This window comes from Balaenoptera borealis, assembly GCF_965194805.1.
Source record: "Balaenoptera borealis genome assembly, chromosome: 14".
Classification (NCBI taxonomy): domain Eukaryota; kingdom Metazoa; phylum Chordata; class Mammalia; order Artiodactyla; family Balaenopteridae; genus Balaenoptera; species Balaenoptera borealis.
The window spans coordinates 50,020,348-50,035,872 of record NC_138875.1 but is presented as its reverse complement, the minus strand read 5'-3'; the positions used below and the strand labels follow the sequence as shown (position 1 = coordinate 50,035,872).

Genomic DNA, 15,525 nt, shown 5'->3' with positions numbered 1-15,525 from the left:
GCAGTGACCCCAGACTGAAGGGAGATAGGTCTCCCTGGGGTTTTCATTTGGATGGATCTCCAGATAGGGGCAGGTAGGGAAGGGGAGAGAGCTATTAGAAACCAGGTGATAAAGCATAAAGAAATGATAATAAAATGAGCCATCCTCTGCTCAGCTTCAAGGAATGATGACTTACAAAACTATTTCACTGTAAATGAACTTGTTTTTCAGACTCATTATGGGAAAAAAGACATGAAACGACTCTTCAACTACGAAAAAAAAACAAAACATGTTCACTTTGAACCCAAACCCAGAGCGCGAAGACTTGGGGAGAGTGCCTTTAAAATGAATGTTGACCGCGTGGTGCTTAATAAATGTAGGGGCTTTTAAAAAATCCTGTTGTGGGGCTTCCCTGGTGGCGCAGTGGTTGAATATCTGTCTGCCAATGCAGGGGACACGGGTTCGAGCCCTGGTCTGGGAAGATCCCACATGCCGCGGAGCAACTAGGCCCGTGAGCCACAATTACTGAGCCTGCACGTCTGGAGCCTGTGCTCTGCAACAAGAGAGGCCACGATAGTGAGAGGCCTGCACACCGCGATGAAGAGTGGCCCCTGCTTGCCACAACTAGAGAAAGCCCTCGCACAGAAACGAAGACCCAACACAGCTAAAAATAAAAAATAATAAATAAATAAATAATAAAAATAAAGGAATTCCTTAAAAAAAAAAAAAAAAAAAACTCCTGTTGGTGGAAACATCTTCCTCACTACCCAGAAGACAAAGAGAAACAGTGAGTGTTGACAACACGGTATTAAAAGGCCACCCCTACCCAATTTGTTATCCACAAATATATATATTCTTTTTAATTTACTCTAAGCCAGAGTGTTGGCTCCTAGCATCTTACTTTCATGTCATTATCTCTCTGCCATACACACAAGTCATAGCTGGGGATTTCAACTCGCAGTGAAGCTACGCTGAGATTCCAGATCTCAGGTAGTGTTGGCATGAGTGCAGGTCTCTTCAGTCATAGAGAAGACAATATCCTAGGGAGTCTGGAATTAGTCCTATTTTGCACCATTCAAGCCAAAATGCTGCTTATCGAGAAGCAAGTTAATTGCTAGCTAATGGCTATGGGGGAAAAGCACCACTGCATTTTGATCCAAGCATCTCTCGGCACCTGACAATAAACAAAGCTGAGCAAAGTGTAAATGTAAAGTGGAGACGGATTCTCGAGGAGGTTAAAGAACAAACATTAAAAAGGCGAGTTTACCTCATCCGACTGGGAGGGGCTGATTCTGGGCATGGGCGATACTTGCGGCGTTTTCAACTGTGTGCTGTTGCCGTCTGGCACCAGCTCTCGGTGGACCGTTTGGATGTGGTTCTGGAGTTCATTTTCAGACTCAAACTTAACGTTGCAGCTGGAACAGCGCGTCTTCAGCGCCCCGGCCTTGCCCTTACCCTCCATGGCACTCAGGTTCTCATTCTGGCCCAGGCCTGGTCGACTCGTGCCGGGAGGGTTGCTGATGCCTGGGCTGACGCTCTTACTGAGATTCACGCAGCCGGCGCACAGACCATACGGCAGGCCGTTGATGTCAAGTTTCACCAGGTCTTGCTTGGAACGGAATTCCTTGAGGCAGGACGCGCACTTGTACAGTTTGGGGACATGCTGGCCACGCCCCGTGGTCTGGACCGCAGACCCGTTGCCCGTCTTTTGCATGTGGAACGTCCCGTGGATTTTGAGTTCTAAGGTGGAGGTCACCGTCTGCATGCACACCACACAGCGAAATCCCGTCAGGGAATTCCTCAGGTCGGGGTGCATTTGGCAATGCTCTAGAAACTCCTCTTCGCTCTGGAGCGGCATCTTGCAGATGCGGCAGTTTCCGGTATCGAGGCTCTTACTGTGCGTGACTTTGTGTTCGGTCAGAGTCAAGAGGGAGGGGAAGCGCTCCCCACAGATGGGGCACATGTAGTGTTTGACGGGGCCCAGGTGGGTCTGCATGTGTTCCCGGAGGCCGTTTTCCGAGAAGAAGGTTCGAGAGCACACGTTGCACTTGTAGTTGCCTTTGATGAGCTCGGCTTTCTTCTTCACGATGGCGCTCTCCCCGGGCCGGATGTTGTGGTCCCGCAGCTGGTGGTTCTGCAGCAGGGTCTCCATGGTGTAGGCCGCCCCGCAGATGTCGCAGCCGTACATGGGCTCCGAGGTGTCCACGTCCTCCTCGCTCCCGTCGTGACTGTTGTGGGACTCCTGGCTGTTGGTCAGCAGGGTCTGCAGCTCCACCTCCTCCTTCTGCACCTGCTCCGAGGCCCCGTTGGCGCCGCAGTTGGGCGTCTTGGCGTCGAACACGCAGTGCTTCTCCCGCAGGTGCTTCTCCAGCAGGATGATGGCGTGGAAGGCTTTGCTGCAGAACTTGCAGTTGTACTTCTTGCTGTGGGTGGTGATGTGGCACTGCAGCTCCACCTCGGTGCCGAAGGACTCGCCGCAGAAGATGCACTTGTGCACCTTGCCCTGGTTCTCCAGGTGGTTGTGCTTCACGTGCAGCTGCAGGTCTGTCTCGTTGCGGAAGTCCCAGTTGCAGGACGTGCAGCGGTAGACTTTCTTCTCGTTACTGTGCTTCACGGCCAAGTGGAGCTGAATGGAGACCTTCGAGTCGAAAACTTCTTGACAGAGGGTGCAGCGGAAGAAGACGAAGGTGTGCATGTCCAGCAAGTGTTTCTGAAGGTCGTCCACCGACGTGAACTGCTTGTCACAACTCTCGCAGATGTAGTACGTGGAGGTGATCATAAAATGAATGGTGACGTGCTTCAGCAGGGATTCTTGGTTGGGGAACTCCTTGTTGCACTGAGGACAGGTCAGTTTCGGAAGCACAGTGTCGAGATGAGTTTTCAGGTGAGTCTGAAAGCCGTCCAGGGACGTGTACTTAGCACCACACTGATTACAGATATACTCTCCCGCCGGCCGCGCGGGCGCACCTCCGACCGCCTGCATCATCTTAAGAGATGTCTGCTCTATGGCCACAGGAGAGAGGGGGCTCAAGGCCCTGGATTTCTTCCCGTTGTGAATATAATTCAGGGCCAAGGGAATGTTTTTATGATTCTCTTTGATGTGCTTGTTCAGTTTAAGAACGCTGTTGAATATTGGAGAATTTGTACAATAGGAACAAGAATAGACTTCTACGACAGGTTCTTTTGGAGTCCCGAGCACTGGAGACCCAAATCGGGAGCCACTGAGGTCGCAGTGGACCTGCCTTATATGCTCTTCAAGGGAAGAGTCAGTGAGGAACCCCATGTAGCAATGGGGACAGAAAAAAGCGTTGCTGTCCTTAGCCGCAGGGTTGGCGAATCCATGAGAACATCGGATGTGTTCCTGAAGGGTGTTGAGGTCGTTGACAACTTCGGAGCAGAAGTTGCACTGGTAGACTATGGCGGGCATGGCAGACACGATCAGACCTGGGTCCTGAGCTTCGTGCACTTGCTTAAGATGTTCATTGAGGTTATAGAGGGAGGGCAACACCTCCAAGCAATACTGACAAATGTGGGCCTGCTCTGGCTTATCTAAATGCATAGTCTTCAGGTGAATCTGCAGAACCGCCAGACTCGAAAACAACTGCTTGTTGCAGTAAATACAGCTGTAGGTGACTTTTGCCTGTTTACTCGAGGGGACGGTCATGTCCGGGGTTTGCTGAGAGGCCCGCTTCCTCCCTCGACTCTTGGGGATGGGCGGGGCGGCCTCCACCATGGTCGAGCTGTCCACTGAGAGGTTGGAGTCCGGAGTCGTGCTGGACACGGAGGTGTAGCCCACCGTGACCAGGGAAGGGCTGTTGCTGGGGTTGCAGGACTCTGGTTGCTGGTGACCATCCATGTGGCTGTACAGTTCCTCGACGGTGTGGAAGCTCTCGGAGCAGATGCTGCAGGAGTTCTTCTTCTCCCCGCCGTGCATCTGCTCCATGTGGTTCATCAGGGAGGCCTCCTCCACGAAGAGCTCGTGGCAGTAGACGCACTGGAGGGCCGCCCGGTCCTCGTTGGGGGAGCACTCGGGGTGGCACTCTGCGATGTGCTTCTGGAGGTCCTCCGGGAAGTCAAAGCCTTCCTCGCACTGACTGCACTTCTGAGTGTCCTTCATCTTCCAGTCTTCCATCCTGGAGCCACCCTGGGGGCCGTCCTTGTTCCTTTCATGAACCTGCATGTGTCCGTGTAAGGAGCTCGAGGACAGGAACCCACGGCGACAAATGGCACATTTATATGGCTTGTTGGACGTGTGAGTCTTCAAGTGGATCTTCAGGTGGTCACTTCTGGAGAACGCGGCATCGCATTCGCTGCAGTGGTACTTCTTGTCTCCGGTGTGGAGCTTGATGTGGCGATCTCGGCTCCGCTTGTGTTTGAACAGCCTACTGCAGTAAGTGCATTTGAAAGGCAGCTTGTCGCTGTGACTCTGCTCATGGTGCTTTAGGTAGCTGAGACGGCTGAACGACTTGTCACAGAACTGGCATGGATAAGGGAGTCCAGGGCCACCTTCTTCCTCTCCAAAATCGCAACCTTCTCCGTGGCTGGGGGAAGTCTGGTCCTTGCTCGAAGGTGAGGAAGCTGGCCAGGAGCAAGTGGGGTCATCTTCCACATCCACTCCATCTGCAACAGAAAGCATCGGGACATTTCATTTTCCGTGTTGAGAGTTCAAGAGTGAGTTTACTGTACCGCTGTGAGAGTACTGTACACAGGGTGGGACCAACGAGAACCTTTCAGGGAAAAAAAAAAAAAGGAGAGAATATTTGAGTGGAACACTTTCAAATCTGAGCCCCAAGCTTTTATTCTACATTTACTTTTCACTGGATTGTAAAATATAAAAAGATATTAAATAGTTCTGTGCCTAAATTACCCTTTTATTACTTTTTATCATTCTTCTTTAGAAGCAAGGTATATATTATGCATTGACAATTTTATTAAAATGCAGATTTTAATATATTTAATGTTTCTTTTGTGTTCATTCTAAAATGATTTGCATATTATGTGAGCATCTGAAGGACCAAATGAAAAGAGGAAATATTACAGGAATGATTTAAAATTAATGCAGTCAACCCAGATGTCTAATATTTAATAAAAAATTCCCTCTGCATTTTGCTTGTTTTTATATAAAAAGGCAATTCTGAAGACCAAAATCTTTTATGGGGTTCTTATTGATACAGACCTTATTGCATGCAGCAAAAAAATATTAAAAAGTAAGCACATGAAAGAAGACAGAAAACACAATAATAATTATGTCTTGTGTAATAAAAGACAACCAGGATTTCTTCAATAACTGTAAGATTCGAATGGCATAGGCCAGAAAATGGATTATTAGATGTTAGAAGGGTACTGCTAGATATTACATGTAGCTAGGATCAGCCAGGATCAAGAAAAAAAATGAGAGTTTCACAAGGGCCAGATTGTAATAGTGTATTTTGTTTGGAAAGTTCAAGAGGTGGCCCACCATTTCTTCCTTTTGCAAAAGCTTCAGCAGCATGAACTTCCTTAGCCAAACAGGACCTGCACTTTGAGGTGAGCAGAGACAAAGCAACTTGTGAAAAACTGGAAACAGGAAAAGTGATAAATGATTATGCTAAATGCTGAAAGATTTATGGGTAACAAAGAGAAGACAAACAAGCCTGAAAGCCAGATATAACCTTAGCAAGTTATCCATAAAGTAACTCTACTTTATATTAGGTGGTTTTTTAACCATGTTTGTTGCTAGTGTACACTCTTACTTCTGTCACTTTCTTAATATTCAAGTGGAAAATGAGACCTTCTCAAACAGGTTGTAAAACCTCTTTCTGGCTTTTCAAAACAATCTATCATTCAGGATCGGAAGACATTGTAAAAGCTTTTCACTCTCCTGTCGTGTGCAAGATTTTTCATAAAGGCAGACAAGTAAAGACCATGGAGTGTGCCTGGTGGAGACAGTGATTCTATTAGAATAATAGGTTCAATTAGAATATTATTGGGGTATTCTAATAAGATGCAATTAGAATATGATCAAATACATTTTAAAATTCTTCAAAGCTAAAGTTCACTAGCAAGCTATATTATTAACATAAAAGTAGAAACTGGCAAGCATTATGTAAACAAATTCCACGTCTGCTTTCTTTAAGGTAACAAGATTTTACTAGATTATCAACCTCTTGCTTATCCACAGGAAACAGATGAGGATCATTCCTTTCCTGCATCTAGAAACTGATGACAACACCATCTCACTATCAATGCCAGATGGCAACCATCTAACTCTGAGAAAACAACCAAACACCATTCCTGGATCCCTGCCCACTGCAACAGAGCTTCGCAATACAAGTTGAAAACCACATGATTTTGCATCCTCATTTATATACGTCTATAACCTAACGTGTTTCCAGCATAAGAAAGAGTCTGACAATTGTGGGTGTGATTTCAATTTAAAGGTGAATACACATAAAGAATATATGCATATAAACTCATCACCCAACATACAGAAAAACAATTTTGAAAAATTAAAAACAAAAACAACTTCAACGATGGTCTAGCTTTTCCCTTAAAAAACATAAGCCACCTAAAGCTGGTAGCCCTAAAACAAGCCAAAGTTTTGAAATATTTCCCCTAATTAAAAAGTTTACTCTTTATTAAATTTGCTCAGCATTCTAGGAAGAAAATCTACCACTTTTCACACATTCCTTGCTTAGGCTTACATCCTGTTGTTTCACTTAAAAATATTTTCAAACACATCATCTCATTTGTACAGTTGGGGAAAACAGTGAATCAGAATTTGTCATGCATCTAGACTGAAAGAATAGAATTACTGAGCCTGAAAATTAAGCAAGTGAATTTATTATTAAATTGCAGATTATGCCCAGGCATGATATATTATTATACAAATGCACCAAGAATTATAGAGCCATAGACCATTATAAACATGACACCATGCTTAAATCAGGTTCTTGTCTGTGGGCCATGCCTGACTATACACCTCTTACATAACTGTTCTCCTAAGCTTATAAATTTCAAATATAGTCAAGTGAGCTGAGGGTCAGGATCAAGTTTTTACTCAAACCAAGATTCAAGGGAGCTAGAAACCTTCCCTTCACTCTCTCTCCTGTCCCTATTACTTGGTCTTGGGAAAAAGAGAACATAGATAATCAAAGATGATGTGTCCTTGTAACTGAGATACACGGAAATCACCTACCGGCTTCCTAAGGCTCAGGCTGAGGGACTGAGGCCACAGAGCAGAAGTAAAAAGTTTGAGCAGGGAATGCTACTTTTAGAAAAATAAGCAAAGGTTTCGCGAAAGGCTGATTTCTGTTTTAAAATCTAAATTGTACAACGCTCATTTGCTAGTGTTGTAAGTGGGCCTTCTCTCCCTGGGATGCACAAGGAGCTCACTGACAAGACTCCCAGGGCTGTTTATCCATGCTCTAAGGGTATCAGAATCTCCCCAGACTTTTGTGGTGTGGTGGTGTTGCCAACATTCTCCGAGGTCTACCTAAGTCTTTGAAAGCTACTCGTCCCCATTCCCTTAAGCTTTTTGGCATTCACAACACAACCTATGTTTAAATGGCTAATACAGACTTAAACGATTTCAATTTCTTTTTTTCATCTGGAAGAAACTATGGAGGATTCTTTCAACTCCCGTTACTGAGTCAACTTGAACTTTTTTACCCTTCGACACTCACTGAGTGCTACTTCTTACAGAAGTGTGTTTCTGTGTTATGGCAGGTTTTCTGCATTTCAGTGTGAAGTACTTAACGTGTCCATGTTAAATTTTAATTTTTTTTGGAATCAGTCACTTCACCCTAGCTGACTCTCAGAGAGCTATAGCTCTTACAACGGGAAGAAGAAGAAAAACAACAACAACAACAAAAAAAACTTTGCTGGAAACCAGCTCCGTGGCCTAAAAGTCTATTTAAAGATGCAAATGTGTGTGCATAGTTAGTGCAGATGTTTTTCTACAGCAACTGTACTTGCTGAGTTTCACCATTTCCATAAAGCACATTAAAACAAGTGTGTGAACACTCGGAGATGAAAGTCTCGAACACTCCTGAGACTTTCAGTGGAAAGGAGAGCCGCCTGACTTTTCTCCAAGCAGACAGGAATGCCCATGATTCAGCAGCCTGAGTAAATAAAAGAGGTCCTTATTTCCTAATTTTGCTGGCTGGCCACACTGCAGCAGCCTCTGTGCTCCTGCCAAAGGGGATGCAGAGCTGGAGCTACACCCAGCAGCTGAAGGCCTGTCTTTGTTAGCCAGCCAGGCTTTCCCGACCATCTTCTGGCAACAAAACTGCCATATCCTGCAAGGAAGACCTCCATCTCGGGCTTGATGGTTCTCTAGTCTGCCTGAAAGGATGAAACAACAGATTTTGCTGGGTCTACGTCGGAGGATGACAGCTGGAAACTCAGTTAGCGGCAGAGCAACACCTGTTCGGTCATATTTATGGGGGAACGTGCTCACTAACAGAAAAGTGAAGTCATACTAGAAGGAGGGATTGTGCAGAAAAAATAAAAAACACCAGAGCACAAAGTACCTCTGTGACATGAGCCATCGCCCCTCATGTACCAACTTTGGAGGAGACAGCAAAGATTGGCTATGATTTTATCCTGGCTACTGGGGGATGGACAGACGAACACACCCTGGGAAGGGCTGCTGGGCTGCCAAATGGGGGGCTGATAATGTCCGTCTACAGCCTGTCATTGTGGAAGAAAAATGCTGAGGGTCTGGCCATTCTTTGGCTTTCAAATCCAACTGAAGTAGCCAATAAAAAAATAAGGTCAAAGAAGGAGGAAGAGAAGATGCACAGGAACGTTTGGGGTGATGCTAAAGCTTTTTATTTTTGTACCATAAAGCATGTCTTAGTCTTAGGGTAAAGTACACGCTTCTGGAGGGCAGGGACCAAGCCTAATTTTAGAATGCTGACTCCAACAATACGGGCAATCCTGAAATTATTAAGGAGAAAGTCAAGTAACAAAGTGGATTGACTCACTGTACATGTTAAAGAAGTGATCCGAATCTCTGAAGTTATGGAAACTTCCAATACATTTAGTTCTTCGTAGGGCCGGGCCCACAAGAAGCTGGCTTACTGATGTCCTTTTGCTACCTGAGCTCATTCATTGTAAAGGCAGAGTACTCACTAAACCGCCCTTGGGGACTCAGTATCATGTGTGTGCAAGTGCCACACAGCAAGATTTCTTTAACAGGGACAGGATTTACATCACTGGTTACTTTTCAAGTGAGGAAAAGAAGCCCGAATACTGACAGCTCTGGTACCTCTCTTTTCGAAGAGCAATAACTCAGAATGAGAACTAAAAGTCAGGATTCCGGAGTTTTATTTCTAGCTTCATAACTGACTTGGAGAGTGACCTGGCCAAGTCATTTAATCTGCCCCTACCTAGGTATTTCACCTGCAATATGAAGATAATAATTCTTGCTACTTACCCTCTGGGGTGTTACAAAGATTAGTGAATATTTCTAGGGCACCTATCATCGCTGAAGGAAAAGCTGCATATGTAAACAAAAAGATTTATCTGGGTTGCATGTATTTACGTTTTCACATGTAAGCTTCTTAATGTGTACACTACAAACATATTTTAACATTTTCTTTTCTTTAATTGAACCACTGGAATATCAGCTTTAGGGACTGGCCCAAAGAGTGCCTTAAGCATTCACAGTTGTATATTCAGCCACCAAGAAAATAAAATATAAATTGTTGGTGGTATCTAAAAGTTAATGGACCATAAATCCAAGTATTAAATTATTATACATATGATATAATCTTGGGTCTTTACAGACAGATAACCTTGGAACAAGTATTTTGCTATGTAATTCCGAAGCCAAGTGTGGACTTCGGAAATTACCTCTCTTATCCTTAAAACACTAGCAGTACAATCACTGCATTATTTAACATCAAAATAAGTTCATTTAGTAGATGATTTTTTTAAGCGTAGGACAGTAGGTGAAAGCATGAGACCAAAGCAAATTTCCAGGTTATTTCCTCCATTGGCTGAAAATGGTTCTTTCTTTCTACCAGCATGCTCTAGGAGCAGTTCTGAACTTTCATACTAGAGTTCATAGTCCTTTTTCCACTCATTAACTTAAGACACCTTAAGACAGTTAAACTGAGAATCTTGAGGGAAATATACAGGTAGGCACAAAGGCTGAGAGAAGTTAGGTGCTATCAAGAGAGAACAATATTTTGAAATGTGTGTTTAATAGACACAGGTAACAAGGATATTTGTCATGTTAACCCAGAGCCATCACAGTAACAACTCTGCATCATCATATTTAAAATCATCTCACCAAATTGCACAATACATTTTAAAGCAATGATCTAAATTGCTGAAGGAGATGGTCATTCTAAATAAATCATTATGCATTATTACACAATTGTTTCCTTTCATTCTCAACAAAAATGTCAACAGTTTTAGAAAGGCTGCAACTTTAATAATATAGCTATCATACTTTAAAAAAAAAAATCAACAGTCCCACATTAAATTCACTCCTTTGTCATGTAACTTATTTAACTACTTGAAAAGGAATATTCTTTACTGGGTGTTCAAAAGAGAAAAGTGAACTTTAAAATGACTTGTAATTCACAGACACTTTTAAATTCTGTAATATTACGAACTGTTCTGGAAGGACCAATTAAATGCATTAACAGTTAGGTTATGAGGGAAAAGGGTGGTCACTCATTAATGATAGCAGCTGTGGAAGCAGGAGTTGGAGGAGCACATTTTTTAACACAGTCAAGATGAATTCCAGATATCAGAGCTCAGAGGTTATTTTTTTTTTTTCCTTTCAATACTCCCTAATAAAAAAGAGGCTCACTTTCCCCAACAATCCTTTAATGCTTTGGATGAGCCAAAGAGATAAGTTGCTATCACCCCTGCGCCGTCCTCCTTAGGTAATCCTGGGCTTTATATCCAAGTTGCCTCTTTCACCAGACACAGTTCTGTTACGTGTGCGGAGAAGTACAAATGTTTTGCTCGCTGTTGCTTCAAGTTCATTTGAACAGACGGAGCTCAATGAATTCCATCTTCCGCCGCCAAATTAAACAGAAAACAGTGCATTCTTAAGCAGTTCACACTTAACTCCACCTCTCAAATCAGAGGAAAAAGCTGACGTGAAACCAGTTAAAGAACAGTCATTGTCTCTCTCACGGAAACTGAGACGTGTTTCTGAAGCCAGACAGAAGGAAAAGCGGTTTCCAATTACGTGGGGGGGGCGGGGGGGGTGAGCACGGCTTTGCTGCTTCCATCTTTTGGCTCACTTAAAAATATATATAACTAATGATAAGCACCAACCTCTTGGCGTTCAGTAATTGGCAATCATATGCTACACATCTGTTTACAGTGCTGTGGCTGTGAGCATTCTACATCATGTAATGTATTTATCTCTCCTTTAATAATGACAGCCATCATCACGGTGAATTTCCCAAGTCTGTTTCCTTTTAATCTCAACTATTTTGAGTTAGAAGGCGTGTTTTCGTTACTTAGAAGTCTTGTATTTATATATGACCTCATACCACAAAGAATTTGAAGCACTTCTTCATTGCTTATTTCATTTATTCATTTATATAACCAACATTTATTAAACACCTACTGTGTGTTTAGGTCTGATAACTAGCTTATGAACTCTAGAAATTACTATTTTTTTTAAAGTCTTGGCCTCCTTGTCTATAATATCAGAAAAATTCCAGCCTTCCCCATAGTTGATATCATAAGAATCAAACATGATATTGTATGAAAGAGCTTTCTGAACTGCTACAAAATAAACATGTACTAAATTATTACTACTACCCTAAAAGTCAAAGTTACCGTTAGGTTATAACTGATAAATGTGAAAACATTACAGAGGAATAAAAATTAACTATAATTTAGTGGTTGCTTTCTTCATATTGAAATTCTAAGAATTTTAAAGGACTTAAAAGGCATTTTTGTTTAAAAATAAGAAATAGGAATTGAGTTCCCTGGCGGTCCAGTGGTTAGGACTCTGAGCTTTCACTGCCGAGGGGCCGGGTTCAATCTCTGGTCAGGGAACTAAAATCCCACCAGCCATGTGGCCAAAAATTAAATGAAAAATAAAATAAAAAATAAACCAAAATACAAAAAAAAAACTGAACGCTAATAGTAGTTATCTTGAAAATCAATGTGCAGGAGCTCATTCTTTAATAGCGGCACACGCTGGCAAGCTGTGATTAATTCATTGGTGGAATAAAATCCCCACAATGGGATGGCTTGCATTCAAAATCTTGAAGCCACATCCCATAGTTCTGACTCCAGCCCAATATCTCACTACTTTACCTGTTTAGAAATTTCTCGAGGGCAAATTCTACTTTGCTTCAAAATCCTTTGCTCTAGTGTGAAATATACCTATTAAGCTTTGAAAATATAGCCACACCTTTTGAAATATACTCAGCAAATTTCTCAGTGCTACCATGTTAATCATTAGTAATTTTAAATTAACCTCTTCACTGGGGTAGCATAACATAAAAGGGATTCTTCCATTAAGAAAACTAAGTTTGAAAATGGCTTCATTAGTGAATGATGGACCTCAGAAAAATCATTCCACCATGTTAATGGTTTTTCGAAGAATTGCCCTACACACTAGAATTTTTAAACAAAGAAATCAAATTCTGTATTTCAAAGAGGAGTCTGGTCTATGAGAATGTTTTGCCATGTTGAACTCTACTGAATACTTTCCAACATGTAGGCTTTGGTCCAAGGCTGGCGAACTTTTGGTCACAAGGAATTATAACAGTCCTGAAATGGTGTTCACTCGAGCTGAATTTCACCTGTATTATATCCACGGCAGCAGTAAAGCTGACATGAATTTTTGGCAGTTTAAAAAGGCCACACCGTATACTTCACTGCAGATAAAGCCACTGGAGAATACAAAAGTGTTGAAAGGCTAAAATTTAATTAATGACCAATTAGCACCCCCTGTGGGTTCATTGTGCAGTAAAGTGATAAATACGGTGTGCTAATATAGAAAAAGCTGTTACAAAGATTAGGGGGGAAATATTACAATTATCCATTTGGTATTATAATACGGTGGACATCAGTGTTCTTGATTTTGATGTTCATGTGTCTAAAATATGATAGGAATTCGTAAGATCTGGAACAAATAATCATTTTTTATTTTAAGGCAGAGACTGTCTCACGCAAGTTGTCAGGCTGAAGTAGAAAAGCTAGTGAGCACACCTAGCCAACCACACAGCAGCTGCAACTCAAACTAGTTTGTGTTGCCTACTCCTCAATCAGTGTTTATGCATTTTATGGGGAAGTTATATGCTGCGGTGGTATTTAAAAATTGGAGGATGCTACACTATCTTGAGATTTTATGCATATGTCGAGATCTACAGGACAAACTGCCAATGCGTCCTCACAGGACAGAATATCTATGGTGTTTCAACAGAATCATTAACTTTCACATCATTAACTTTCATCATTAACTTTTACATAGTAAAACTAAAACTGAAAAGTGATGTTGGATCCCAAGTAACACAAATGATATAAGGAGTCATTTATTTTATTTTTTTTAACGATTTTTTTGATGTGGACCATTTTTAAAGTCTTTATTGAATTTGTTACGATATTACTTTTGTTTTATGTTTTGGTTTTTTGGCTGTGAGGCATGTGGGATCTTAGCTCCCCGACCAGGGATCGAACTCGCAGCCTGTGCAGTGGGAAGGCAAAGTCTTAACCACTGGACCGCCAGGGAAGTCCCAGGAGTCATCTATTTTAAATGAGATAATGTTTGTAAACTGCAAAGGACAAAAGTATGTTCTTAAAATAACTCTAATTAGGGCATAACAAAGTATTTCTACACAGATCATTAATATCAGTATGCTTATTCATGTAGTTTTTTTTTTCATTTACCTAATTAGGCAAAATTTGAAAGAGGCAATCCTGAAAATAATGCTGATTATCAATTTAATGGATTTTTCCAGGTACCTTATTCTCCCTTTGTTTTCTATTTCTCACTTTTGGTTCAATTTACTCTTCCCTAGAATGAATATAAAAATAAAATTGAAACCAGTTCACTCCATCATCTTCTTTCTTGTTAACAGTCCTGGTAATTTATTTATGGGAACCAGTACTAGTCAAAAGTATGGCACGGGCTATGTGTGCATGTATGTTTTTATGCAGGACTGACTGATGCTCAGAACAGACTTAATGATTTATGTTAAATCAAGGCATACAGTTTTGAAATATCTTTGCTATTTCTCACTGCAAAGTATTAATCATAGTAATTTGCCACTTAATATGAGTAAATGCGCAATCATGTCTTAATGAAACACTTCATTAGGGGAAGTCTTTATGATGCTATTTTTTTACCGATTAATATATATTACATATAATTATATTATTTTATTAAATTATATATTTTGTATACTCAATTATATAGTTTACACATGTGTATATGTAATTGTATTAAAATATATGTGTATGTATGTATACATGTGTGTATATATATGTGTGTGTGTGTTATGTATATATGTCTGTTTATATATGTAACTAAGATGAAGTTTCTTGCCAAATATCCCAAAACTGGTGACAGAGTCAGTCCTTAAAAACCCCATGATACCTCCAAGTAATACTATTTCATTTTGCCTAAATCCAAGATAATTTTAACATAACAAAACAATGTATAAGAAAAGAATACAAGGCAGTGTGGTCACAGTAACAAGAGAGTTAAAGAGGCTGGTTGGAGTCTGGGAGCCTTGGAGACTCCATCTGCACTTGTTTCACAAGGACATAAAGACCCCTATCCCTCCAGCACCCAACACAGAGGACACAAAATTCCACCGAAAACTGAGCGTACTAATATGATTTAAATAAGAGTAAATTAAGAAACTCTAGTCAGATAATAAAGAATTGGACATGTAACTGCTTAGTTCACATGTGAAATGCACCAATTCTGAATAATTTTCATAGAGAAATTTACAGCATTGTTTCTTTGTTTTTGTTTTATTTGCTTTTGAAAAGGGATATATGGATAGCATATATCTGTATTTCCAAGGCTTATTGACCCTTGCAAAATCATGTTTCCAATACCCAAAGACATAAAACCGACTAGCACAGTTCTGGGATCTTGATTGACTCAATGCTGTCTGTAAGAAAGCGCTGGTTTCTGAATCTTCACAAAGCCTCCTCCCACATCTGAGCTCTACTCTTTTCTCTTAAGATGACCTGATGTTGTTTGGCATGGGTTATGCATACCTCTGGGTCTGACTTGAGGGATCAAAGGAAAGAAAATAAATGAATTTGATTGAAGCCTACACAGAGAAAAAAAACTCAAGGCTGTCACTCCTAACTTTTCATATATATGAAACATTAGATTTAAGATCTGTGAGAAGCCTTAGTCTTTAGGGAAAAAAAAGTGCTAATCTTACAGATGAACACACAGATTGGTGAGGATGAGTAACAGGTTATAATCTTCCACTAACAATAGGAGCTGATGGCGGCACTAAAACCCAAGCCCTAGTGCCCCCGTGTCCAGGCAAGCAGCTTGGTCTATGTGTCAGGTAACTCTCCCAGTCCCTCCTTCCCTACCCTCCC

At 41.6% G+C, this 15,525-nt stretch overlaps 1 protein-coding gene across 7 annotated transcripts in view; it reads right to left on the bottom strand.

Moving 5' to 3' along the window:
• ZNF521 (zinc finger protein 521) overlaps positions 1-15,525 on the bottom strand; it is a 280,467-nt gene that overhangs the window by 158,716 nt on the left and 106,226 nt on the right. For all 7 annotated transcript variants that reach the window (XM_082355471.1, XM_082355466.1, XM_082355467.1 and 4 more), the window contains one exon: positions 1,247-4,599. In XM_082355471.1, the coding sequence (XP_082211597.1) occupies positions 1,247-4,159 (2,913 nt within the window). In that variant the 5' untranslated portion in view covers positions 4,160-4,599. The remainder of the gene's footprint in view (positions 1-1,246; positions 4,600-15,525) is intronic.